At 35.5% G+C, this 27,188-nt stretch overlaps 1 protein-coding gene across 5 annotated transcripts in view; it reads right to left on the reverse strand.

Moving 5' to 3' along the window:
- Positions 1–27,188, reverse strand: part of LOC306846839 (zinc finger protein 704-like) — a 58,271-nt gene that overhangs the window by 26,183 nt on the left and 4,900 nt on the right. For all 5 annotated transcript variants that reach the window (XM_079380472.1, XM_079380476.1, XM_079380475.1 and 2 more), the window contains exon 2: positions 26,619–26,848. In XM_079380472.1, the coding sequence (XP_079236598.1) occupies positions 26,619–26,848 (230 nt within the window). The remainder of the gene's footprint in view (positions 1–26,618; positions 26,849–27,188) is intronic.

Raw genomic sequence — 27,188 nt, forward strand, 5'->3', positions numbered from 1 at the left:
CAGATGCCTCAAGCCTCCCGGCATGAGCTCCTGCGTTCTGTTATCACGTAAAAATCTGCATGCGACACGGGACAAATATGTATGAGAGACGTCAAGCCATTATAAACGTTAACCTGCTGTAAACATGTAGCAGTGTGACTGCGACCTCTGACTGTCAGGTACTAATCGGATGCGGTCACAGACCAAGCCCTAGATTAAATAGTGGCAGCATACATGGGCTGCTTTCTTTCAATTTCCTGTGTAATATCATTACAGTGCAGGGCTCGGTGGTTTGACTGTATATATTGATGGTACAAATGTGATGTGCTGTACAGTTTATACTTGCGGCGTGATTTAAAAAAAATACACAAAGCAGAAAACTGTAGTTTGCAAACTGTTGCTGATGGCATCTAATGTAGCCAGATTCATTGACTATAATAGAGCGATTTAGGTTTTGTTCATGGTTACTTGAACAAAACTTGGTGCATCAAAATAGAACTGATGTGTGTGTGGCCACACAGTCACAAGTACATGCATCAGCTATTTTCCAAACATTTAAAACAGATTTGTAATGTAATACTGCCTCAATTTCACTTGTGTTATGTAATGTGAAGCTGTTTTTATACTAATGTGTTGTTAATAATCTTACTGTTTGGGCTGCATTTATTAAAAAAGTATATTTACATCACTAGACTACAGAAAAAAATAGACATTCATGGTTATGTAATATATAGAGTTTATGGGTCCAACAAAGAAATAAAATGTAATATAGTGACACAAAGCTGAATTTTCATCATCATTACATTCCAGTCTTCAGTGTCACATGATCCTTCAGATATCATTCTAGAACAGTTCTGATCATTCTCAACTTTGAAAACATTTCACAAGTTCAAAAGTACATCATTTATTTTATTAACAGCTTTTTTTTGTATGTCTTCACTGTCACCTTTGACCAATCTAATGTCAATCTACATAACTTCCAGGAGCATCTGTGCTTCTGAGGAGGAAATATCTACAAAAATTATTTTTAATCGAATATTTCACAAATATTAAAGGATGCTCAAAAAAATAATTTCTAAAGGATCCTCAAAAAACGTAATTTCTTTGTGACTGAGGAAAGAAAGACATGAACATCTTGGATGACAAGGGGTTAGTAAGTTATCAGGAAAGTTTTATTCTGGAAGTGGACTTATCCTTTAAGTAAATAAAGTATATTTAGTGATTATTTCCTTCTATCATATTGGAAATAGTACTTTCAGGCATTTGTGTGTGCTAATGTATCAGGTGGTCAGTGAACAACAGGTAGTACTTTTACTTCAAGGATGCAGTGGATTGATCAAAAGTGACAGCAAAGACATTCATTATTACAAAGAATCTATTTCTGTATAAAATGCCTCCTAAACAGCAAATTACAAACAAAACAAACAGTGGTTGGTAACTTCAGACAATCTCTGCCTGTCAAAGTTAATCAGCTTTTGGCAAGAATACACAGCAAAAGAGAACAAACAGTATTCTTACAGCTAAAAGTTAGACTATACTCTAAAAAAATAAAGGTTTGTATTGCCATTGATGGTTCCATGAAAAACCTTGAATATGTATGAAATCTTTCAATTGCACAAGGTTCTTTAGATTGTTAAAATCTGATATGTTCTTGTAAGAATTGTTCACTAAAAGGTTGGTTCTTCCATGGCATCGCCGTGAAATCCCCCTTTTGGAACCTTTCCACAAGACCCTGTCAATCCTAGAAACTTCAGAAAACCTCTCGAGTCTGCTTTGTCCAGAGGACTGGGCCAGGATTGTTTCCAGTTTTGATAATAACCGTATCTACTGCACACTCTACCATTCAACTCTTCCTGAAATCTTTCTCTGTCATTGGAAGGCAAACTTGCAAAGCGCTCTGGAGTGAGAGATACACACACATTATCTCTTTTTAAATTGATTAAAGCAAAGATTAATCCATTCATCATCTATTACAGGTCGAGCGTGCCGTCGAACACAGAGGGCACAAACACTTGCACGTTCTTTGTTCTCGATGCCACGCTTGTTTCATCTCGCCCCCTCCGCCTCAGCTCTCCTCATGCCCGCAGGCTGAGCACTCGCGCGGGATATGCTGAATGTGTGGGCTGCGCCAGGCTCAGGGGCCCGAGGGGGGTACTGTCGGTCAACACAGGGGTGCTCGAGGCGCTCCAGAAATCACAGTGGTTGGCATCGGACCAAAGCCAGCCTCCTCTTACCTCACACACACGGTCCAGCTCCCTGTAGTATGGATAAACATTGTGCCTGTGAAGCCTGGCCCGCGGCCAGAAGCAAAGCTTGAGTTGTACAATGATTTCCTTTAATACTGGACAGCCTTGTTTACTTGCTAATCTGCAAACAGACAAAATACAGCACAGTGTTTCGGCTACACTGGCCACTCGTATGCCATTTATAGCCTCCCCTGCCCCCACCTCGCATGCTTGGGTCGAGTTTTTACAGTTCCCTGCAGTGTTCATGAGCGTTCCTCGATGTGAGGAGGGTAAACACGCTCACAAAGAGAGAGATTTCCACATTTCTGCTAAACATGGGCTGTGTAAGAGCTGAGGTTTTTACGGTCAACATCAACCTCAGGATTAGTGCTCTTTTCCACCAGTAGGACCAGATCATGTTTGTCAAAGAAAAGAGATAAGAAGGCTTTATCTGACTATACCAATACCAATAATAATACATTTTAATACTTAAATTACTACAAATAATAATTACAAATAAAACATTTTTTTGTTATAAATAAAAATAAAACAATGTCAATGTCATTTAAAGATGGTCCAACCTGTAATGGCCAAAAACATATGCTATTATATTTAAAATTAAACAATAAATAAAAACATTATTTTTATGAATATTAGAATACCTAATAATCATAATAATGATAATAATAAATTTATTTTCATACATTTAAAATGGTCCAACATGCAGGCTAATAATCAAAAATGCAAAGTATTAAAACATTTACAATTAGCCTATTGTTTTATTATAAGATATTAGAATATTATCATTGTATTAAAACATTGTAGACTAAAGCAAAACCCAAGCAGAATGCATTCACAGCACACATAAGCTTTGCTTCTACGTTGCCAAGACTGCCACGCAAACTGTAAACGGTGCGCACACGCTTAAGAGATGTTCACATATTCATCATGAAATTAGAATAGTGATTAGATAAAATGGTGATTTGGCCTATCATTAATAACATTACAGTCACTTAAATTCAATATTGAAGTATGGATCACAATATGACAAGTACTTGTATTTATCACTTAACTTTTCCTGTATTATAGGTTAAACAAAACAGAAGCTAAACTATTCCAAGTACCCCCTGGAACTGCTTGGCTGTCCCAGGCTGGGAATCAGTGATGAATATTAACCTATATACCTTAAGCCTCAAACATCGTCCCACCTCAGGAGAAATGAATGTGAAATATGGTTGTGTGCATCTATGAGATGTGGCATCAGCGCCCTACTTTTCAGTCTACATCCCACAGTATAGTTCACAGAAAGATGTGACCCACAAAAGCAACCGGCAAAAGACCCACTGTAGACTTTGCGTCACCTCCCCCAGCTGAGAGGCGCCATGACGGAGTACCTGAGCTGCATTCACAAAGCCAGCGCTGTGATGTTTAAGAGCCGCGTCGTGCGGCAGGCATAGCAACTGCTTTGATGGACTCAGGAATTGATGTTTCTGTCTGACCTAATGAGCGATGGGAATACAGAGCTTGTTGCTGCTGCAAGCAATTCATTTAGCCACCCCTTTTGTCAGGAAAAAAGCTAGGTGATAGTGAAAGGAGGCAGCATCCATGTGAAGAAAAAAAAAAAAAAAAAAAAAAAGAGACTTTATAAAGTCTACGGCGGCAACAATGACTGCTGATTACACTTGGTCTTGTTCTATTTCCTGGAAAGTTCTATTCCCTCAAATCAATGCCTGTGTGTTCCTGCTGGCTACCTGCCAGATACAGATGTTGTCTTCAAGTCACGTCGGAATGGTCATATTTATGAGATGGGACGCTATAATGTCGTATTAACCATCTGGAACCTCAGGGGTTTTTTTAAAGGGATAGTCTAACAAAAATTTTAATTCTGCCATCATTAACTCACCTTCATGTCATGTTTTTGTTCCTTCAATGAAAGTCAAAGGGGTTCAGCGTTGTTTTAAACAACTGAAACTTTCTTCAAAATATCTGTCTTTGTACGGTTTTGGGTGAACTGTCCCTTAAGTTAACTTTTGAGCTGAGGGGGTCGGTGTCAATTAGAGAATCATGATAGGAAGTAATTGGTATTGATTATAAGAAGCACACTTTCATAATACATATAGTATCATTTCAAAACTAATTTACAGGAAACCGTGCCTTAGTTCCCTCAGTGATCAAGACATATTGATATAATAAGCCATAATAACGAAGAAGGCCAAACAGTTACACCACTTGAGTGCAAATTCTGTTGATTTTCCACCAAGATAATCTAATAGCTGGCTAAAATAGGACACATTTTATAGACAATTACTTCTTGTAGTGTTGGAAGCATCAGTAAGAACATGTTGAAAGTTACAAACCTTTCATTTCCTGCATTGCACAAGATTGTTTATGACTATGAAGTTACATTATAGCTATCTATGAAGAAACAAATGGGGAAAACAATGTTATAAAGAAAAACTCAACATTTAATGAAAAGTATGAAAAAAAGTATTTCTAGCAAATATAAAAATCCATACTCTACCATTCAAATTTCTCTTTTATAAAGAAGCCTCTCGTGCTCACCAAGGCTGCATTTGTTTGATTTAAAATACAGTAAAAAAAAAAAAATGAAATAGTATTCATTCAAAATGGCTGTTTTCTTTTGTAATAGATTGTAAAATGTAATTTATTCTAGTGATGCAAAGCTGAATTTTCAGCATCATTACTCAAGTCGTCAGTGTCACATGATCCTTAAGAAATCATTCTGCTTATTTGCTGCTAAAGAAAAATGGCCTATTATTAGTATTAATGTTAAAAAACAGTTGTGCTGCTTACCATAATACATTTTTTAGGATTCTTTGATGAATAGAAAGTTAAAAAGAACAACATTTAATAAAATCGAAATGTTTTGTAACATAAATTTAAAACATCCCTGCTTGATAAAAGTATAAATTTATTTTTAGAAAAGAAAAAGAAAAACTTACTGACCCTAGACTTTTAAATACTGCAATTAAAAATAAAATATGGATTTTTTTTTTAATTGTTTTTTTTTTTTTTTGTGGTGGGGCCAGTGAAAATATTAGTGAAAAATAGTAGTACTGGACTTGCCATCAGACAAAAAAAATAAATAAATAAATATAAAACCTTATTAAAACCTTACTAAACAAACACTAAATATGAAAGAGTAATATAAAAACTGCCCAAACTCATCCACTGTCTTCACTAAAATCACAATGAGCATATGAGCAACATCTAAACTCGTAAGTGGTTACTTCCTTGGAGGAAGGCAGCAGTCTTTGGTAACAATAGTGCTACGCACAAAGCAGAGGTTAATAGTACAAATGTCACAATAGGAATTCACTAGTGACAATGTGATTACTATTGAGTGCTGCTAGCCAACAAAACACCTGTGCTTCATCCCGTGAGAGGCATACCTTGTTCCTTCCACATTATAAACTTAAAACAACAGAAAGGACGCCGGCTGCCTACCAAACTTTGATTAATGGTTTATGATGTATCTTTTAAGTCTACGTGTCAAAGGCACAGTGTCCCTATCTCTCGTAGATCGCCATGCCCACCATCCCTCACGCCGGCACGTGACCCAGTCCATCCCCCCGCCAACGTCACCCGCGTTCCCCAGAGAGCCATCACTAAGACCGAGACGTTCCCAATTACACAGTGTGGGGGGTATTGGAGTGCCTCATAAAACTCCATACTTCATGAGATGGGGCTGATGGGTAAGAGTGTGTGTGTGTGTGCATGCATGCGCGGGATGCTGTGGGGGTAGTTGTCTTCCCCTGAACAACATGTCCTAACTGCCTCAGGCCAGGACAAAAACTCTGTCATTTGCGAGCGGGTTATGGACACTTATTAGGGAAGTTATGGTGGTTTCCACAGGTTTAATACCTTGGTGGACTCCACACAAAGCCGCCTAAGGGGTGTAATAAAAATGGCAGGTGCGTGGTTAAGAGTGAGAAGTTGACTGGTTAGAAGCTCAAAGGAACACCGCTTCCATTAATACGTGATCCGTTTACCAACATTATGCATAGAGAGAGCAGAAACCCTCAACCTTCTGCTGCAGAGCCTGTAGAACAATAAATGCTGTACAATAGAAAGTCAGGCTTGAAGTATATTATGTGATATTTGCCAAGGAAGCATCAATATTACTATAGCTAATTTTACAGTAAGATTAGAGATTTGAACAAACCACTAGCAATAAGTATTAAACAGTGCTATTAGTATTGTTATTATCATCTTGTTTATTAATATTTTGAATGAGCTTTTGTGTTTATATTTTGAATCTGAATGTTTAATTTTAGTAGTTATGTAGTTTTATTTTAATTTTTGGGTAAAATATTTTTATTTAGCATTACTTATTATTTCAGTTTTAGTATCTATTTATAAAAATACTTGTATATATTTTATATAGATATACTTATAGAGATATATTATAGATCTAGTTTTAGTTATATCTATTCTTAGTTCTTAATTTTAAATGTATTTCTAAGTTTAAGTTTTTCCTCTAATATTTATATTTTATTTAATCTGTTAATTAACCAAAAATATTTTAAATATTTTTAGTGAAGAATAACACTGCCTTGTCGAAGATAAAAAAATATATAATAATTACAATGATAATAATAATAATCAGCAATTTAACACTTAAATCTAAACCTTTAAAGGTTACAAGTGAATTTGGGCATCACAACCTTGAAATATACGGTGTAAAAAATGGATATTCATTTTGAGATTGTATTTAACAGTGTTAAAATATTAGTGTTTGAGTGTTAGATGATAGAAAAAAATAGAAGTAATTAATAATTGGATATTAAGTAATTAATATCTTATTTCAAATAAACAAACAAACATAAAAAATGTATTTCTAATATGGGCCAATATCTAATATGGTACCAAAATATTGTGTGTCCCTGAAAGCATTCAGAAGACTGGATAGAAAAGCCCTGGAAACTTCTTCATTTACATTCTCGAAATGTAAAAATATGTTGCTATGTATATTGCTTACTAATCTGTATATTGCTTATCATTTTCTTGATTTATCCATGGCAGTCACATTGTGATTTAGCGCGTAATTGAAACAGGTGCATCTCCAAAACGGTAAACAATACTGTAATAGCATGTAAACTAATGTTCCTTTGTTTTGGTGGTGGCATGTTGATTCTGTGCATGCACACTTGGTAAACAGCAGCAGATGCCCTGGTTAAGGTAGAGCCGGTGCCAGGCTACTGTCCTTATGTAAATGTGAAAGCGAGAGGAGGTGTAGCTCAATGCCCTGCACACAACGGTTGATGAGCGGCTCTCTTACTGCGCAGAAAAACACGAGCCACAGAGACAAAGGGGGAGAGCAAGGAGCGAGAGAGCAAGAGTACAAACTGAAAAGAGAAGGTGAGAGAGAAAGACAGCGTCACAGCGAGATGGAGAGGGGCTCGGCCACTCACAACCTGAGAGTTAGGGAAGATCGCAAGGAGGAAGGGGACGGGGCTCTCATTGTTTCTGAGTGGCTGCGGGAGGGCCGCTGCTGTATTTATGACCGTCACGTAGCGCTCCAACCTCGCCGGGAATGACAGCGAGCCGCTGAAAGGGGGGTTACGTTAACCACTGGAGTCTTGAGAGAGCTTCAGCCTCATTTTATCACCGGTGAAACGCATTACGGCAGCTTTTTATGCCAGTGGGCTTTTTTTGTTTGTGTTAATATTCAACAAAAATCTGGAAAATACAACAAGAAAGAGAAAAAGAAATGGTGGAAAAACAAAGGTGATACTGAGGTCAATTTATTCTTTAAGCATTTTTTTCGTAGCTAAAGCAAATGATTACTTGACAGGCTATTGTTAGTTTTGTAATAAAGTTTACTGGTATTGAATTTTGCCAATACGAATATTAAAGTTTGAAAATTGTAACCAAATAATCAGGCAATTGTTTATAATGTAATATATAAGATTTTCATGAACATGTCATTATTGTTAGTTTTGTAATAAAGTTCAGCACTATTTTACATTTGAGTGAGAAGTTTTTGTTATATAATATAATAAATAAAAAGAATAAAAAATAAATAATAATAATAAAGAATAAAAACTTCCCACTCAAATGTAAAATAGCGCTGAACTTAATTAAAAAACTAACAATAATGACGTTTATGAAAAGCTTATACAATTATAAAACACATATACATACATACATATATATATATATATATATATATATATATATATATATATATATATATATATATATATATATATATGTAATAATAATGAAATTGCAGTTTCATCACTACTAAGAAACTGATACTTAATTAGAAATAAAAATCTTTTTTAGAAACGCATTGTACAATACATATTGTTGTATTATATATTTTAATTATGATTTGTTGTTTACTAAAAAGCAACTATTAATATAAAGATGAAAAATAGCTGTTTCACATTGAAAAATAGCTCAACATGTTGAAGCTCAATAATAGCTCAGCAAATTGAAATGTTAAATATCTGTATTATTATTGTATTTAAAAAACAGAAAAAAAATATTTTAAAATGTCTAAGGCATTGTACAGTATATATAATAATATATTATTAAATATTTTAATTGTATATTTTGCTGATAACCAAAAAGCAACTTTTATTAATTTAATAACAGTCGTGGCCTAATGGATTGAAAGTTGGACTTGTAACCCGAAGGTCGTGGCAGGGATTGTAGGTGGATCCGGCATGGATTGTAGGTGGGGGGAGTGAATAACCAAAACGCTCTCCACCCTCAATACCACGAGAGACCCTTGAGCAAGACACTGAACCCCCAACTGCTTCCCGGGCGCCGCAGCATTGGCTGCCCACTGCTCCAGGTGTATGTTCACTACTGTGTGTGTGCACTTGGATGGGTTAAATGCAGAGCACAAATTCCAAGTATGGGTCACCATACTTGGCCACATACCACTTCCCTTTCCATATACATTACAGATAAATAAACTACTAAAGGCTAGCTGATTTAAAAAATATGTTGTTTTGCAGATCCCTAATAGGCAGACAGCTGTGAAGCAAACAAGCAACAGGGTATGTATAAATAACGACTGAAACAAAGCGAGAAAGAGTGCGAGATGGGGGGGGGGGGGGGGGGGGGAGTTGGCGGAGTCGTTTGTGCAGTGTTTCCTGTCACCACATGCTGTGAGGTAGTGCCAAAACCCGATCCCCTCGCTTTCACAGTTCCTCGAGTTACACGAGAGACTTCAACACACACACGAGCCCCCGAGCACAGAGTGCAGGAGCAGCCTCACGGGTTTGGCGGGACCGATCGCCGTCCTTCCAAACAGAGCAAAGTTCAGTGACCGTAAGAGGAGCGCAGCCACTCCCACAGATGCTGCAGAGCCGCCGCTGCTGCCCCTCACGTGACCGCCTTATTGTTTACTCCAGCCACAGGCATTCGGAGGAGACTGGGAAGTCTTTGTACGGAAAAAGAAAAAAAAGGTGGGGGGGGGGCTTGGGTTGAGGGGAGACTTTACCTGTTGTCACAGCCACAAAGAGAAAAAAAGGAACTCAGAGAAAAAAAAGGTCTCTGAGCTGTTATGCTCACATGCTTCTCAGAGCACAAAATGTGAATATCAGCACCAGCAGCTCTTGAGAAGAGCTCAGAATCATAGTATTTCACTCATATTGAAGTGCATTGTTTTAAGTCCTGGCAAAAGTACTTTGGCATCAAGTCGATGCTAAAACAAAAAAAAAATTACCAAGTTACCAATGACAGAGACTGCTGCTTTGAATGCTCACATCTGGATTTGTGCACAAACTCTGTGAAGATCTCTTACCATCTCACTAATGAGGCTGTGCATGCCGATTATGTCTTAAGTGAATGTAAAAGAGATTATAAAACAAATCTATGCATTAGGTCTTGCTGTTTAAACACAGCTTAATTAAACCTGCTCTTGTTGTCACAGTGCACACACGAGGAGGACACAGGAACAGGCAGACGAGGACGTAAACTCTAATTATAGTATTTAATGACGACATCAGGACAAGACATGGCAGGACAAGGCAAGGCTTACAGACAGGAAACACTGGGGGTAACGAGTAGACCAGACGCAATCAAACTGAACAGACAGGACTATAAATACACAGGTAAATCATAGATAATGAGATGAACACGGCTGGACAAGAATTAACTAATGATACATATAACAAGGACAGGAAACAAACCAAATATGGAAACATGAGGCGGGAACATGACACACACGACAGATGACTGACACTGGTCTAATATGTCATTAATTCATCTACAATTTCAAGACAATTACTCACTGTTCTTATTTCATTGTCCATTTTATTGAGCCGTTTACTTGATTAATTGTATGAAGACGTGAAATGGTTTAATTCACTTAGAAATACTTGAAAGTTACATATTACTGAAATGTAAAGAAATTAATGCTATTATTCAGCAAGGATGCATTAAAAAGATCAAAATTGACAGTAAAGTAATTTATGTTGCAAAATATTTATATTTCAAATAAATGCTTAAAATGATATAATAATCATATAAAAGTTTAAAATACATTCTTTTGAATTTTTATATTCCTATTTTGTTTGCACCAAAATATTAAGCAATAATAAAATTAATATAAAATAATACAATTATTATTTTCAAGGTAGCAGACCTAGCCATTTACTGGCTCTCAGACTGCGTAATAGTGAAAAATTTGCTAATATTACAGCGGTGAAATCTCAAACCGGTGAGGTTTTGACTGACCAGAAGAGCATAAATGACACTTTTCATTCCTTCTATTGTGATCTATATAGCTCCAACTCAAAAAGAAGTGTAAGATGTGGGTTCACATTTAATCTAATATTAATCTTCCACATCTGTCAGAATCAGACTCCGAGTCTTTAGATAGGCCTTTATCCCTTATTGAATTAGAATCATCGATTAAAGTTATGAGCAAGGGGAAATCCCCTGGCCTAGGTGGCATACCAGTTGAGTCCCCCTTGACATTCTGGTCCGATTTGGGGCCACTTATGATAGATATGATGCAATATTCGATTGATCAAGGATCCTTTCCAGAATATATGAACATTATATCTCTCCTATTAATAAAAGATAAAGACTCTACTTTAAGTTCTAGTTACCGCCCACTTTCTCTAATTGGTACAGATGTTAAAATTTATGCAAAAGTTTTGTGCCCCCTAGTGCCACCTTGGATGCTTTATGACTAAACTTGTAAATCATGATCAAACAGGGTTTATTAAATCTCGTTCTGCTTCAAATAATCTACGAAGACTACTTCACATAATCTCCTCATCTGAACAATTGATTTCTCCCACTGCTATACTTTCTTTAGATGCAATGAAAGCATTAGACCATTTGGAGTGGAACTATCTGTGGGCAGTGCTAGATCACCTAGGTGTTAGCTCTAACTTTATAAATATGATTAAAATCCTCTATACTACTCCCTCAGCCACCATTCTTACTGGCCAGATAAATTCACAATCATGTCCAATTGGAAGGGGCACCTGCTAGGGTTGTCCTCGGTCACCTTTACTATTTGCTTTCCCTCTAGAACCTCTTGCTCAAGCTGTACGTCAGTCAGAACTTATACTTCCTATATCCATTAAAAACACTTCACATCACGTCTTTATTTGCAGATGATGACATATTGCTATTTTTAGACAATACAGTTCTATAAGTCCCCCATATTTTAAATTTATTCAATCAATTTAGTAATCTATCAGGGTACAAAATTAATTGGACAAAGTCATATCTGCTCCCTCTCAATTTGTGTGTTGGGTCTGCAACATTTTCTGGTTTTATTCCAGTGGTGCATTCTTTCACATACTTCGGTATAGATATCTATCCGTCCTTGCAGGATATGGTCTCCAAAAATTTGAACAAAAACTTGGCTAAAGTCACCTCAGATCTGTCTAATTGGACACATCTTCCTACTTCTAACCATGCAATAATATCTGTTGTTTAAATGATCATCTTTCCTCGCGTTAATTTCTATTCCTCTATGATTCCTTTACCCCACCTGCTGGCTATTGGAAAAAACTCGATTCAGTAATCTCTCAATATATTTGGAATGGTAAACGCCCCCAAATTAAATTATCTACTTTACAGCGTAACAGATCAGATGGTGGCTGTTCCTTTCCAAATTTTAAATTATACGCTGACTCCTTTACTCTTCGTGCACTGTCATCCTGGTTTAAACCAAATGTGTCAACTTCATGGTGGGCCATTGAAGAGTCTCTTGTTTCTCCACACAATATAGAACACTTGGTTTTTGCTGGTGTCTCACTTAGACAATGTAAACTTCGTTTTGGCCCCATCATAACACATTTTATTTCTACTTGGAGAACTGTGACCAGGAAGATAGAGCCAAACTTGGTGGCATCGTCATTCACCTTTGTTCCACAATAATAATTTTTTATCAGGTAGAAACCCATTTTACTGTCCACAACGGATTAAATGTAAAGTAAATTCCTTTGGTGGCATTTATGATGATAAAGGCCTGAAATCATTTCAAGATATCAAGTCTCTCTTCAATCTACCAGGAACATCCTTTTTCATGTATCTTCGTATTAGGTCAGCGCTTCGCACATATGGAGTTCCCTGGGATGCACAATTACCTGTACATCCCCTGCGGAAAGTAATTCCCCCCACTGATAATTCTGTTATTTCTGCTTCAGTTATTTACTCTTTTCTCCTCAAACAATCATACAAACCATTATCCATTACAACTATCTGGTCTAAGGATATCAGTGGTGACTTACTTTATTTTCTGACCAAATTTGGGAGACAATCACATCATCCTCAAAAAACCCAAATCATCAAATGATCCATTGGAAATTACTACACAGACTCTATCTGTCCCCTTTAAATCGCTTCAATATGCATGCGTCACCTAACCCCAAATTGCAATTTATGTCCGCCGGGGACACTCGGTACATATTTACATTTTTTTTGGGGAATGCTCTGAACTTTGTCTTTTCTGGACTCAGCTTGCTCATGACATATCATTTCTATTAGAAAAGGATGTGGTTTTGACTCCAGATCTTTTCTTCTTAAATAATTTTTCTGAATTGGCTCTGTCTCCGCAACAGATAATTATTATTTTTATTATTGATTATTATATTTTTCCTCAAAATAATTGTTCACAAAAAAATAAATAAAAGTACATTTTTAAATACTAAAATAGAAAAGTCATTTAAAAATTTTATAATATTTCACAATATTACTGTATTTTTGATCAAATAAATACAGCATTTGAAAGCATATAAAAAAAAAAAAAACAACTTAGACACCAAACTTTTAAACGTGTACATTCGTTTATCTAATAGCATTTTTGTGTGTGTGTGTGGTACAAAGTTAATATTGATATCAACTCTGTCATTCATATTTGAAAACAATTACATCAAGAGCAGCAGTGGACAAAAAACTAAATGTGAGAACTACAGTATCATAGCACTCTAAAATTATGAGCTTCGAATTATGCATAATAACAGGAAGAGTTTGACAGTAATTGCCTTGAAATGTATTGTTGAAGCTGAATAATTTGTTTACAAGTGCTGCTGAGAAGAGTGCGGCAGCACAGTGGGGAGATGAATTTAGAGATGCTTCTCAGAGAGGGTTTTAACAAGCTGACAGTCAACAGTTATTGTTAGTATGGTAAAGCACCTCTCTGAGAAGTTCTAAATTTATTCAATTTTTAGCTTAAAAATCTGTAGACAACCTCACTAAGTGACCATCCTGAGACATTCCTACGAAAATTGACTGCAGTTGTTCTTGGAAGTCATAACACAAAATCTAATAAAATAATTGTCAAAATGTTGCTCATCAGAAAAAAGAAAGGAAAAAAAGTTTATATTAGTGCACATGGAAAGTTGCCGTGCCACTGTGCAACAGGCATGTTATGAAGCTCCTGAGTCTGAATGATGAATCTAAGAGCTGGCAATAACAATGATACTCTATCCCTTGGGCAATATAATGAAACCTCAGTGCAAAAGCTCTGCAACATCTAATACATATGGTGTTTCAGCAGACATTCTTTAAACATCTGGAACATTCCCTCTCTAGTGCACCGCATTGTTAAAAGACCAGCAAGAGACCAAGAATAGTATGAGCTAACCTCAATTTGAGCAGCGGTTGAGTCCTTTAAAGTGGTTAGTCTTTGCCCACTCCAATGTCTGTGGTCACTAAAGACCTTCCACATGAAAATGTGTTATGTAAGGGTGGGAATTAGGAAACCGTATCAAAGCTTACAGGAATAAATCAAAGTCACAGTCATAACATCTAATCCACACAGTGTTGTTTTGGTTTACGCTCATAATATTGGCTTTATAAGCCCTGAACCTGTGGGAGAGGGATATAGATTTTGCAAACAACCTTTGTAATCACATTAATCATATACAGCATAATGATAAAAGCAGCAGATATGCTTTTTTTCTTTCTCAGTGTAGTTGCATGAGAAGAACATAAATTAATTCCCTTTCCTTTTATATACAAATATATATGACTTTGAGAATAGTCCAATAAACACCATATATATATATATATATATATATATATATATATATATATATATATATATATATATATATATATATATATATATATATATATATATATATATATATATATATATAAAAATAATAATAAATAAATAAAATAAAAAAATCAAACATGACACTTGTAAATATATATATTTATTAGATTTAACATTTGTAGATGGTCTAAAACAAGAGTTGTAAAAATTCTAAAATCTTTTAGAGCTTATGATTTGTTTAAAAAAAAACATATTACACATTAATGAATAAATCAATATTGATTTATTCATTAATGTGTAATATGTTTTTTTTAAACAAATCATAAGCTCTAAAAGATTTTAGAATTTTTACAACTCTTGTTTTAGACCATCTACAAATGTTAAATCTAAAAATAAAGGAAAGGAAAGGGGAAAGGAAAGGAAAGTGGTGTATGGCCATGTATGGTGGCCCATACTTGGAATTTGTGCCCTGTATTTAACCCATCCAAGTGTACACACAGTAGTGAACATACACCCAGAGCAGTGGGCAGCCAATGCTGTGGCGCCCGGGAAGCGGTTGGGGGTTTGATGCCTTGCTCAAAGGTCTCACCTCAGTCAGGGTGGAAAGAGTGTTGGTTATTCACTCCCCCCACCAACAATCCCTGCCGGACCTGAGACTCGAACCCACAACCTTCGGGTTACAAGTCCAACTCTCCACCCATTAGGCCATTGATATAGGCTATTTATAGTTATTTTCAAAGCTTCAATGTACTGTTAAAAAAAAAAAACTAAGTTCTTGTTAAAAACTAATCAAAATTGAAAATATTTTGCTTATAATTTCTGCACAGGAGAGACTTGGTGTTGTTTCCAAACAAAAGGAAATACATCGGTATCGGCATCGGCCAAAAGGAGTTGAAAAATATCGGCATATCTGATATCGGCAAAAATCCAATATTGTGCATCCCTTTTTTAATTTTAATAATTTTAGTCATTGTTATATCAATACATTTTAGCCTAAATGTTTTCTGGGTTTTTTTTGTTTTTTTAAGAGTAAATTTAAGTGAACCCTACATTCTGTCATCATGGCCCTACTAAACATTGTTTAGAAAGACAGGAAGTACCACCTCAAACTCATGCCATTAGTTGTGCTATAAATTGAAAAGTCAAACCTTAAAAACAGAACAATGTTTTGAAAACACCACAGAGCCACATCGTTTATGCTTTTCCAGGAAGTCAACCTAAGAATGGCTTACTGTCTGTACACTCAAATTGGATGGGAGAAAGTTATGTATTTTAACAGTAGAAAAACCATAATCTGTCCTTCTGCTCTGTTCTATTACTCTTTGCCACGGTCACGGTCACATCTGTACCCTAGAGTCTCCCTATTTTCAACTATGACAATTGGTGAGTGCCACCCAAATTAAATTGGGGACAATTATGACACCCCCATGCAGAGAGCTTAATTAGTACATCTCCATTTTAATTAATAAAGGCTTTCAGCTCAACAGAGATCAATAATTTGTGTTACCAACTACACTGTCAAAACTGATAGGTATAATCAGAAATGCATAATGTTACGCAGGTTTATTTTAATAGGACACACTTGAGTAACTCAACATCATGATGCCCCCCTTCCAGAGAATCTTTGCCCCAAACCACAACTCAAACTGAATTAGTTCCTCTCCCAGCGAGCGCACACCTCTCTCTCTCTCTGCGTCTGCTCATTTTCTGGTTAGCGCACGGCAGAGAGGAGCAGCACTATCATTCATTTAAAGACAGATATTATGTTGCTTCTCTAATTTTACATGCAAGTATAGCCGAAATCACAGCACAGCTATTGTCTTTATCTTGTGTATTTGATTTCATCAGACAACGGAGCGATTATCATGATTTTTTTTGTGCAAATTAACATCTTGGAAGTGAGAGCTGGTTATGTTGTCTTAATGGATCATGTTTCAGTCACTATTTCATATTCATTCCGTTGTCTGACAACAGAAACAGTAAAATATACCAATGAAAACAGTTTTATTGAGAATTTAGCTGCATCAAAATACAGTATGTGGGCACAGAGAGGGAAACAAATCTAATAATAAATAATATATGTACATTTTGCATGTTCAGAAGAAGAGCTGCCCTGTCCTGCAAAAACGTAAACCGGTTAGTTTAAGTAAATTGCTCAGTGCAAAGAAAGAGAAGTAATAGGAACATGGTATTTTTTTTTTCATGTGTCTAATAGACATGAACATGTTCTTTGAAAAACATCTATGACCTTTGAAATATGTCAAGTCTTCATGCTCTATGTTGACTGTGGTTTCAATAATAATAAACGTACATTTGCATAAAGCATCCATATTTGTCCATGCCCATGTTGATTAGAGTATTAGAGTATTAAAAACTTGAAAAGTATTAATTTAAGGTACATTTAGAACAAATAAATATATGCGATTAAGTTCCGATTAATCGCGAGTTAACTCATGGCAATCATGCGATTAATCGCAATTTTAAAAAAATTATCGATTGACAGCCCTAATATATATATATATATATATATATATATATATATATATATATATATATATATATATATATATATATATATATATATATATATATATATAAATATTTTAACTATTACTTAAGACTATTCTTTTCAGTCTTTAAAAATGTGGTGATTTCAAAAATATATAATATAATTATAATTAATATAAAAAGTTGTTTTATTTAAATCTTCAGTTATACTTCACAATAAGGATTCATTTGTTAACAATCAACAATGGAAAACTACTGACAGTGAAAAAGCATTTATTAATCTTAGTTAAATATTAGTGTCAACATTTACTACTACATTAATACAATGAAAAGTTGTATTTCTTTATATTATTTAATGGACCTGAGCCAACATGAACTAAAAAAAACTATTTTGTTAACTAATTATAACAAATGTATTGCTCGTTATGCAACTTATATAAACTATGTGACCTTACTGTAAAGTGTTACAGATTTTAAGAATATTTTTTGCCATTTCTTTTAAAATCCCACAAACCCCTCTGTAATGTCATTCTGAAAACCCTGTTTGTAAATCTCCAATAAACACATATACACACATACATACATACATATACATATATATACACACACACACACACACACACATATACTAGGGCTGGGACTCGATTAAAAAAATTAATCTAATTAATTAGAGGCTTTGTAATTAATTAATCGAAATTAATCGCATTTTAATCGCATATAAATATTTGACCTGAGAACAGTGAGAAGTAAGTTTTTTCATATGGATTTTTAAATTTCCCATCCACAGGGCCAACCAAAGCGGTCTCATCAGCTTCTTTGTCCATGTTCACTGTGGTTTGTTTTTGGCTGTTTCTCAATATGCGTTCTTCAGCGATCTTGCGTCCTTGTGTTCTCGTTCTACGTCATCATTAACCGTCGAAGTTCAGTTCCAATTCTCAAGAACGCAAGTATAGAGGATGCATGAAAGTGCCCGGATATGTTCTTGAAACTGAGGATGCATCGAGTGCAGACTTGAGAGAATCGAGCCGTTAGAAATCCCAGAAGACGCTGTGGGTGGCCGGTGTACGGAAGCCTGTAAGCTTTAAACTCGCTCTCACAAATACTTAACGGCTCTTCAAGTTGAAAGTAAACATTTATCGTTTTGTTTTTGTTAATTTTAATAAAGTTATAAGACCCGGAGAAAGTCTGCATTTTTATTGGCATATTAAAATGAATCTTAACAGTAAAACATATAATGCTGTAAAATAAAACAATACAATTATATGAAAGTAATTTCTATAATAGTATGAAATGTTTTAATAAGTTATGACATTTTGTAATATTTATTGTTCATTGGCCGTTTCTTATGCTGAGACTATGCGGTCAGTTAAGCAAGAACGCAGTACATCTCAGTTCTCATAAGTGTGCGTTCTGTGTTCTCGCGTCCTTCCGAGTTCGTTCTTCCAAGGAAGCTTGGCAAGACCGGTCTCCACGAGAACGCAAGTCCGTTCTTTGCGTTCTTGGAATTGAGAAACAGAACGCTAGTTGGTGCTCCAGTATAATCGGTCCACCGAAACTCATCCAGTGAGAAACGCTCCGCGGTGCAAAAATAAGTGCGATTAAAATGCGTTAAAAAAATTTAACGCGTTATTTTTGTGTAATTAATTAATCTAAATTAACGCGTTAAAGTCCCGGCCCTAATATATATATATATACGTATATATATATATATATATATATATATATATACACACACACACACACATCTATATATATATGGGTAGTTTAAAATCAAATCTTAGATACCAAAGTGAAGTCGCAGTATAAAAAAAAATTACTTTAGCAGTGTCATTTTAGTAATATTTATATACTATTATATATTATTTACTAATATATTTTAATTTGATTTTATTTAAATATTTTCAGAATCTCTGTTTGTGAACACTGAATTATTTCAGTGTTTCTATTTTCAAAAGACAAAAAGGAAAAGTCAAAACCCTGATGTTATGATTATTGCCTCTACAGCACATAACATATCAAGTCACACATGCGATCAATTCATCCGTTCACGCTCATCTGCATTGCAGCCTCTTAAAATAATGAGATAACCCATTCCAGAGCCTCCAACAATGATTCAAGCACAGAAGCACTTCATATGATCTCAGTATTGATGTGATCATACTGCTGATAATGCCACAGGCACCCTTAAAACACCTGCAAATTGGCAGCACGCAATGAGAAGCTAAGCTGCAATTACATTTGAAGTAGTCCCTAAACCGCTGACTGATTTACATTGTGATTTACAGTAACGTGACTGTCAGAGTAACACAGCCGGAACATTTGTTTCTACTCCCATGACTGCAGTATAGAAGTGTTAAACTCATAAAATGAGGCGATACTTCATTATTTACAACATTAATAAATGTAAATAGACTTGTTTTGACAGCTTTAAAATTGACAGGCTGGCAAAACATTAGGAATTGCCATTACTGAATGCAGCGTTTTGCACTTGTACACAAATTATAGTAACTAGAAAGGCTGATGGAATCATGCTTTGATCTTTTAAACAAATGACTCTCTTCAGACAGGCATCTTCAGGGAGGTTGGATGTTAATTGGAAGCCATTTCTGATCTGCTGTGTTTGGTATCGAGCTGCGGCAAACACTAGAGCTCTTCTCGTTGGTAACTTCAATCATCTTGTGAGGACAACCCAACAGCCTGTTTTATTGCTTTGAAAGACATAATCCTCTCTTGGCCACTCCCCCTCACTGATATTCAGGGTTTTTAATTAAATCATTAATTTGCATAAAAATTCCAGCACATTTCATTCCAAACCATCACAGGTGGTCCAATTTCCAAAGCCTTGACATGCAAGTGGCCAGTGATTTAAAGCTTCTAATGGAAAAGGCTATTATTGCTTAGCAATGAAAGAGAAACTATTCATGGATGGCCTTTTTGAACACAATTTCCAGATGACTGATTTTATAGTTTGGGCTTAACAACATAGCCTCAACATAAAACATATTTTTGGATGCATTTTGTCATTAAATTAGACCTAATTCTTTCATTTTTAAACAGAAAAAAAATAATAATGTAGTTTTATTGGCTTGAGCAACTAAGGGTGAAATTGTTGCACTATTTTCACAAAGGTTTTTGAGCTAAAAAACACTGTGCTAGTCACTGACCACCTGCTACTGAGTTTAACTAGGTGCATCTGAAGAGGGTAGTCGTTCTCATTTTTTGAGCACAATCAGCCTTTGAGAGCATAATAAACAACCTTTTATATATAAATTATGCAAACTGTGTTATAAAAATTGATTGCATCGTCCACAACCAGATCTAACTTGCAAGATAGAAAACTGTGCAATGAAAACTGTATTTATCATCAATTAACGTGTTTACCTTATTTTGTATGTTGCTGCTTTATTAATATATCTAAAACTATGAAATTAAGTACTTCAAAACCAGTGCTGTCAAAAGATTAATCGCGATTAATCGAATTCAAAATAAATGTTTGTTTACATAATGTGTGTGTACTGTGTATATTTATTATGCAAATATAAACACACATACAGTATATATTTTGAAAATATTTACATGTACATATTCATATAATTTATATTGTATATAAATATTTAATATGTAAATGTAACATTTTTCTTAAATATATACATGCATGGGTGTGTATTTATATATACATAAATATACACAGTACACACACATATACTATGTAAACAAAACCTTTTATTTTGGATGTGATTAATCGCGATTAATCGTTTGACAGTACTAATATATACATGTAAATATTTTCAAAATATATACTGTATGTGTGTTTATTTATTTATATATACATAATAAACATACACAGTACACACACATTTATTATGTAAATAAAAACTTTTATTTCGAATTTAGTTTAATTTTCAATTAATAGCAATTAACAGCGCTATTCAAAACTGAACAATTCCCCCATAAATGTTTAACCCTTTAAAGCCTGATATATGAAATAATACTTTGTTTTTTAAATGAAATAGTTTATTGAAGCCTTTTTTTTTGACAAAATAAAAGTTTGCATATGCGTTAGGGCTGTGCAATTAATCGCAAGCGATTGTCATGCGCATCTCGTCAGTAAAGCCGGTTCCGTGATTGGTAGTAAATCGCCATCACCTGCTTTCAGATGGAGCGACATTTACTACACAGAGCTGAAGTTCACTTATGAACACAATATTGCCTAGCTTGTCAGTGAACTACGGCTCTGTGTAGTAAATGCAAAAACGGCTTTACTGATGAGATGCGCATGACAATAGCATGCGATTAATTGCACATTAATTGCATTTGTTGTTTTAATGCAGATAGGAGAACATGGAGCTCAAAATCAAAGTCCTAAGCAACAATATGCCCTTTGGTCCAGATGCTGATATTTATATGGTCAAAAAGATCAAATTCTGACTGCTTGTAAGGTAAATCAATGAGATATTTATAACAGTATAACAGACTACTTGCATAAAATGTCAGTTTTCCCTACATGTCTCCCAATAATTTGATATTTAAATGTTTAGTTTTATGATCAAAGTTCTACAGTTTATATGGTGGGGGCAATACAATGATGATTGAGAAATGAACAAATCAAGTTCCTTAAAAGCCTGATCATATCTCTGAAGCATTTTAACATGAATTTTCTAAAAACTTATGGATAATCAAGTAAACCTAAATTGCTTCAGTCCAGGAAATGTTCATCTTACTTTGAAGTTCTTCTTAAATTTACTTCATTAAAGTCTTTAAAGATTTCACAGCAAAAAGACACATCAACCACGGCCTGAAGGGGGATGTTTTTACAATTTTACTAAAAGGTCTTTTACTCGCTAAAAAAAAAAAGTATGAAATATCACTCAGATGACAAAAAGGCATGTAGTAGATTATGTACAACAGGTTTCTCAAAGTTTTGATCATGTTGATAAATTAGAGGCCTTAGAAATTTGTGTATCAAATATGAACCAGTATAGGCTTAATATGGTTAAAACTTAATTTGCTATTACATTAAACTTTGCACTTGTACTGCTGATGTATCTGGCTACATGTTATGTCATTCAATTTTTATTGCATGCTTCTAGGAACAGCAAGTTTATACCCTTCATTCACTGACTACTAAAACAACCACATCCCATTTTAACACAGTGGATTCTTTCATTCTTGTAGGATGGCACACACTCAGGCATGTATTTTGTAGCTTGCTGCATGCCGAGCCAATCAGATAGGAATGGAACTACTATTTCAAAACTGTTTCAATCATCGTGAAGTTCATGGAAGTCTGAAAAAAGAAAACAACACGCTGTGTCCAGTCTGATAAGGACCAACACCAGGTGCGGTGTTGTTTGCCGTGAGAGTGCTGGAAAGAATCCAGCATTGCAGAACTCCAACTTTTGCAAAGAGTGACGCTTTTCAGATGGTAATCACATGCTTTCTAAAGTTGCAGCCCAACCACCATCCGCTTTCTGAGGGAACTTGTTTTCTTTGGCAGCCAGTAAAGCTGCTCTACTGAGAAAGCATACTGTTTGACCAGATCAGCCCCCTCCCCAGTTTATCCACCTACCACTCTGACACAGCACATCCCGACACTGGATCAACAGGGCGGTGGGGAGAGGGGGGAAGCTTGTTGTTAAAGAAAAAAGCAACAACAAAGGTTACACCCATATTTCAAGCAATATGGCTGTATGAGAGGTTATAGGAAACCTAGCAATTTGGTTGCATTCATTTCCGTATTTTACCACAGTAATGCAAAAGCTTATTTTCATGAACTCAGGGCATTGAGCTCCAGGTTTATTTGGAGAATCCTCCAGACTGGTTTCCTGACCACTGTTTCTGCTGCAGTCTCCCAAAGGTGAATATAAGCTATATTTCAGGACCCATAAACAATGATTCACGATTACAAATTTCTTATTTTAAATGTTCAAACGTGTAACCTTGATAACACACTTAAAGGGATAGGTCACCCAAAAATGAAAATTACCCCATGATTTATTGATTTACTTACCCTCAAGCCATCCTAGGTGTGTATGAATTTCTTCTTACAGACGAATACAATCGGAGTTATATTAAAAAAATGTCCTGGCTCTTCTAAGCTTTATAATGGCATTGAGTGGTGCTCGAGATTTTGAAGCCCAAAAAGTGCATCCAGCCACCATAAAAAGTGCTCCACACGGCTCCGGGAGGTTAATAGGGCCTTCTGAAGTGAAATCGATCCGTTTGTGTAAGAAACGTATAGAAAAGTCTAATTTAAAATAATTATTTAGTTTTTTTGTGTTGTTTTCCAACCCAGCGTGTCCAAAATTTTCATTTTGGTACATGACTAATGGAAAAGAGTGGGAAGAACATTCTTCAAAGATTTCTGTTCCATAGAAGATAGAAAATAAACAAATTTGGTTCATCTTTTTAAAAGTGAGTAAATAAATACCATGTTCTCTCATTTTTTGGCTGAACTATTCTTTTGAAAAACTAATGTTGCTTTTATACAATTCTACTCACACACACACACCATTATTCATTTCCTGCTCACAATTAGTCTGGTGGAGGCCTGCAACATTAAACGTCAGACAGTTCTTGTTCAAATAGGTTATTTCCTGCCTTAGAAAAAATATAAAGCTGCTGTAGATTTATGTTGTACACTACTAGAAAGAGGAACCAAATTGGTTTCCACATACAGCATTTCTCAATCTTTTAATAAAGCTCTCTTTCAGCAAAGCTGCCGGGGTAAAGAGAGGTCAGTAATCACGTTGGGTCAACTAATATACAAGACAGAGAATGCTTGTGGAGGAACTCTGTAAACAAATATGATGAACTAAGCTATTCAGTATCCAATAATGAACACTAAAACAGCTGACGTGAGATGGAAAACGTGTGGTCCCCTTCACCCCCCCTAGACCTGCAGGTCACCAAACAAACCCCAGCACACTCTCTATTGTACACTGATTGAACACAAACCAAGTGGCTACTTACAAGCTCCAGTCCTGAGATATTAAAGTGTTACTGCATCTAGGTCACTGCTGTTTGCAATCAGCAACTTCAAGAGCGTGTGACCTGGTCTCCAATCACAACCAAGTATTTGGATCACCTTCGTCACAACAATTTAGTCTTAAATGTTCCATTCTCTTGCTTATGTGTCACAATTTCCCATTTAGGTTGACCAGTGACAATCACAATTTCAGAGTAATGACGCCCATACCCACTCCTGAATTTAAACACAAGGCAGTTTAACCTATATCTAACCTTTTTTTGGTCTAAGTGTCCTCTCTGTGTTCATCTACTTAAGTGCATGGCACTCATGTGATTTCATTCAATAGACTCTTAGCCTATGTGATCTTGGTCTTCTCTGGCGCTTTATAAAAATCATTCGTCGCAAGGCTCTATATATTGATTTTGACATGTTGGAAACACTTTACAGTAACAGTGACGCTAATCCTCATGTTACTTTGGCACAAGGGATTGATCAACTATGCAAAAGAAACCAAAGCACACTATCCAGAACTTTGTCTGTGTTTGTCTAAACTGACCGACCCTGCCAACAGAAAGGCACCATAATTATTTTGAGATATTTAAACTCGTGGCTGCTTCATGTCCAAAATTGTGACTAATAGACCTCAGAGCTCAACGTACACGTTTTGAGGTTTGAGTTGTCCAAAAGAAACACAGATAAGAAAATATATGAGCAAACATGGTTACGCGCACTGTGAGACTGAATCAACTGAAGCACACAAATCTAAAAATTGGTTCGATTTTAGCCAGGATATGATCATAATGAATTGCTCGGTCTAGAGGTTCATGATACCATTGAAAAGTCTGGGGTTGGTAAGATTTTTGAAAATGTTTCTGAATCTCTTAGGCTATATTAATTTGATCAAAAATACAGTAAAAACAACAACACTATGAAATATTATTACATTTAAAATAAATTACATGGAAATATATTTTAAAGTGTAATTTATTCCTGTGATGTAAAGCTGAATTTTCAGAAGCCCTTACTCTAGTCTTTAGTGTGATATGATTCACAAATATGAAATGTTTCTTTTTATATATAACTGTGAAGTTGATGTTATTTTATGTCATGTTAATATTTATAATCTGTTCAGAAAACGAATTGTATAGCACGATAACACAACCAGCAGTGCAATCTCTCAAGATGTATAGCAAGACAAACATCATTTGTTGTACAAGGAGGAATAATCGCCATTTTCTATAAGCATTAAAAATAATGAGATTCATAAATGGAGCACCACTGAGGTGATCAATACAACACCTAAGGACATCTGTAGTCAACCTATAGCAAATCAAACATGCAAGGCCAATTAACGCAGACAGAAACCACAAACATCTTTCTCAGCCATAAAATAAATTCATTGCTCAGTGAGACATTTTTTTCCCTGAATGGACGAATAGAATATAAATTGAGCTAAGAGATCAATAATTTGTCAACAAATAATACTGAGTCGATATCAGGCCTCAGTGTAATAATAGAGCTATCGGACAGCAGATGCTTCATGTCAATTGAATTGCCAATATATTTGGGGGATCTAAAACGTCACACTAAAAAGACTGTTTGTTTGCGTGTGTTAAAACTTGCTTCAAATTACTTGTGACAAACAAAGGAATACAGCTGTTACAATGTTTTTGTAGTTCAGCTTGCTGCATGCTAGAGGTGTCAGAAAAAGTTGCAAATGCTGTAAAGCGTTTAGACCACAGGATTCACAAACCACAGACAAGCTTGTATCAATATACTGTGGTGGTCTTCCTTCGCTTAGAAAACATTGTGTAGTGAATATAAAACAGTAAGTCATAAAATTAAAGCACAATTAATGCTGAAAATTCAGCTTGGCCATCTCAGAAATTAATAACATTTTAAAATATATTGAAATAGAGAACACTTATTTTAAATTGTAATATTTCACATTATAATAGTATTTTTGATCAAATAAATGCAGCCTTTGTGAGCATAAGAAACTTCTTTCAAAAACATTACACAATCTTATTGACCCCAATCTTTGTGGTATAAACAGTGGTATATATACTACAATATGCTATTACCAAATTACTTCCATATTTTTGTACTTTTAATATGCATATTGGAGAAAATATTTCAGTAGCTTCTAAAAAAGCAATAAAAAAAAAAGTCCAAATGTCACTTTTGCTCAGAAAAATTCTATAATTAAATAAGACCAGATCAATCCATTTATGAAAAAATCTATGTATGCAACTTTATAGAGAAAGACTGTTAAATAATGCAAAAACCAACATCTCACCTTTACTACAATCTAGTTCTTATTTAGCACATACAGAATGAAAACAAAAATTAAGTAAACAATAACATACATCATTCCTTCAGTTCTCATCTGTGCCTGTAGAGGACGCTCATCCCGCAGTCTTACCTGACTTGTGGTACGTCGATGCTGGAAGAGACCACCTTGCGTTTTTGTTCCAGCAGAGAAACGGAGCGGGTGTGATCTTTCTCCGGCTCCAGCGCCCAACCCGTTCGCTTGTGCTCCAGCACCCGTGGCTCCTCTGTGCTCTCCGGGCTGAGAGAGGGCACCTCTCCTCTCTGCATGCCCCCATTCTGGCCCTGCGTGGGCCCGTCCCGCTGGCCACCATTACAGGTGCTCTGCAGAGAAAAACTAATTTGAGTTTCTTCAGTCTTAACTGTGTTAATGGTCTCTCCAAGTGGCTCCTGTCAATGAAGCCCTATTTACACCTACGGGGACCGTTAATGGTATAGACCCCTGCCGCGAGGCTTGTTTGCTTGCAATCACAGAGCATTAGGCTTTATTTAAGCTGTTGGTAATTAATGCACCAGTCAATACAAACACCTGAACGATGCTTTGGATGGAGAAATCCTATTCGCTCATCTGCAGGCTCATTTGTTTATAAGATCTCTACGCTGCTGACAAAAGAAAAATAAATCCACCTCACTCTGCCATTTCCCCCTTAGCACAACAAGCCAC

The sequence above is a fragment of the Barbus barbus genome, assembly GCF_936440315.1.
Source record: "Barbus barbus genome assembly, chromosome: 27".
NCBI lineage: Eukaryota > Metazoa > Chordata > Actinopteri > Cypriniformes > Cyprinidae > Barbus > Barbus barbus.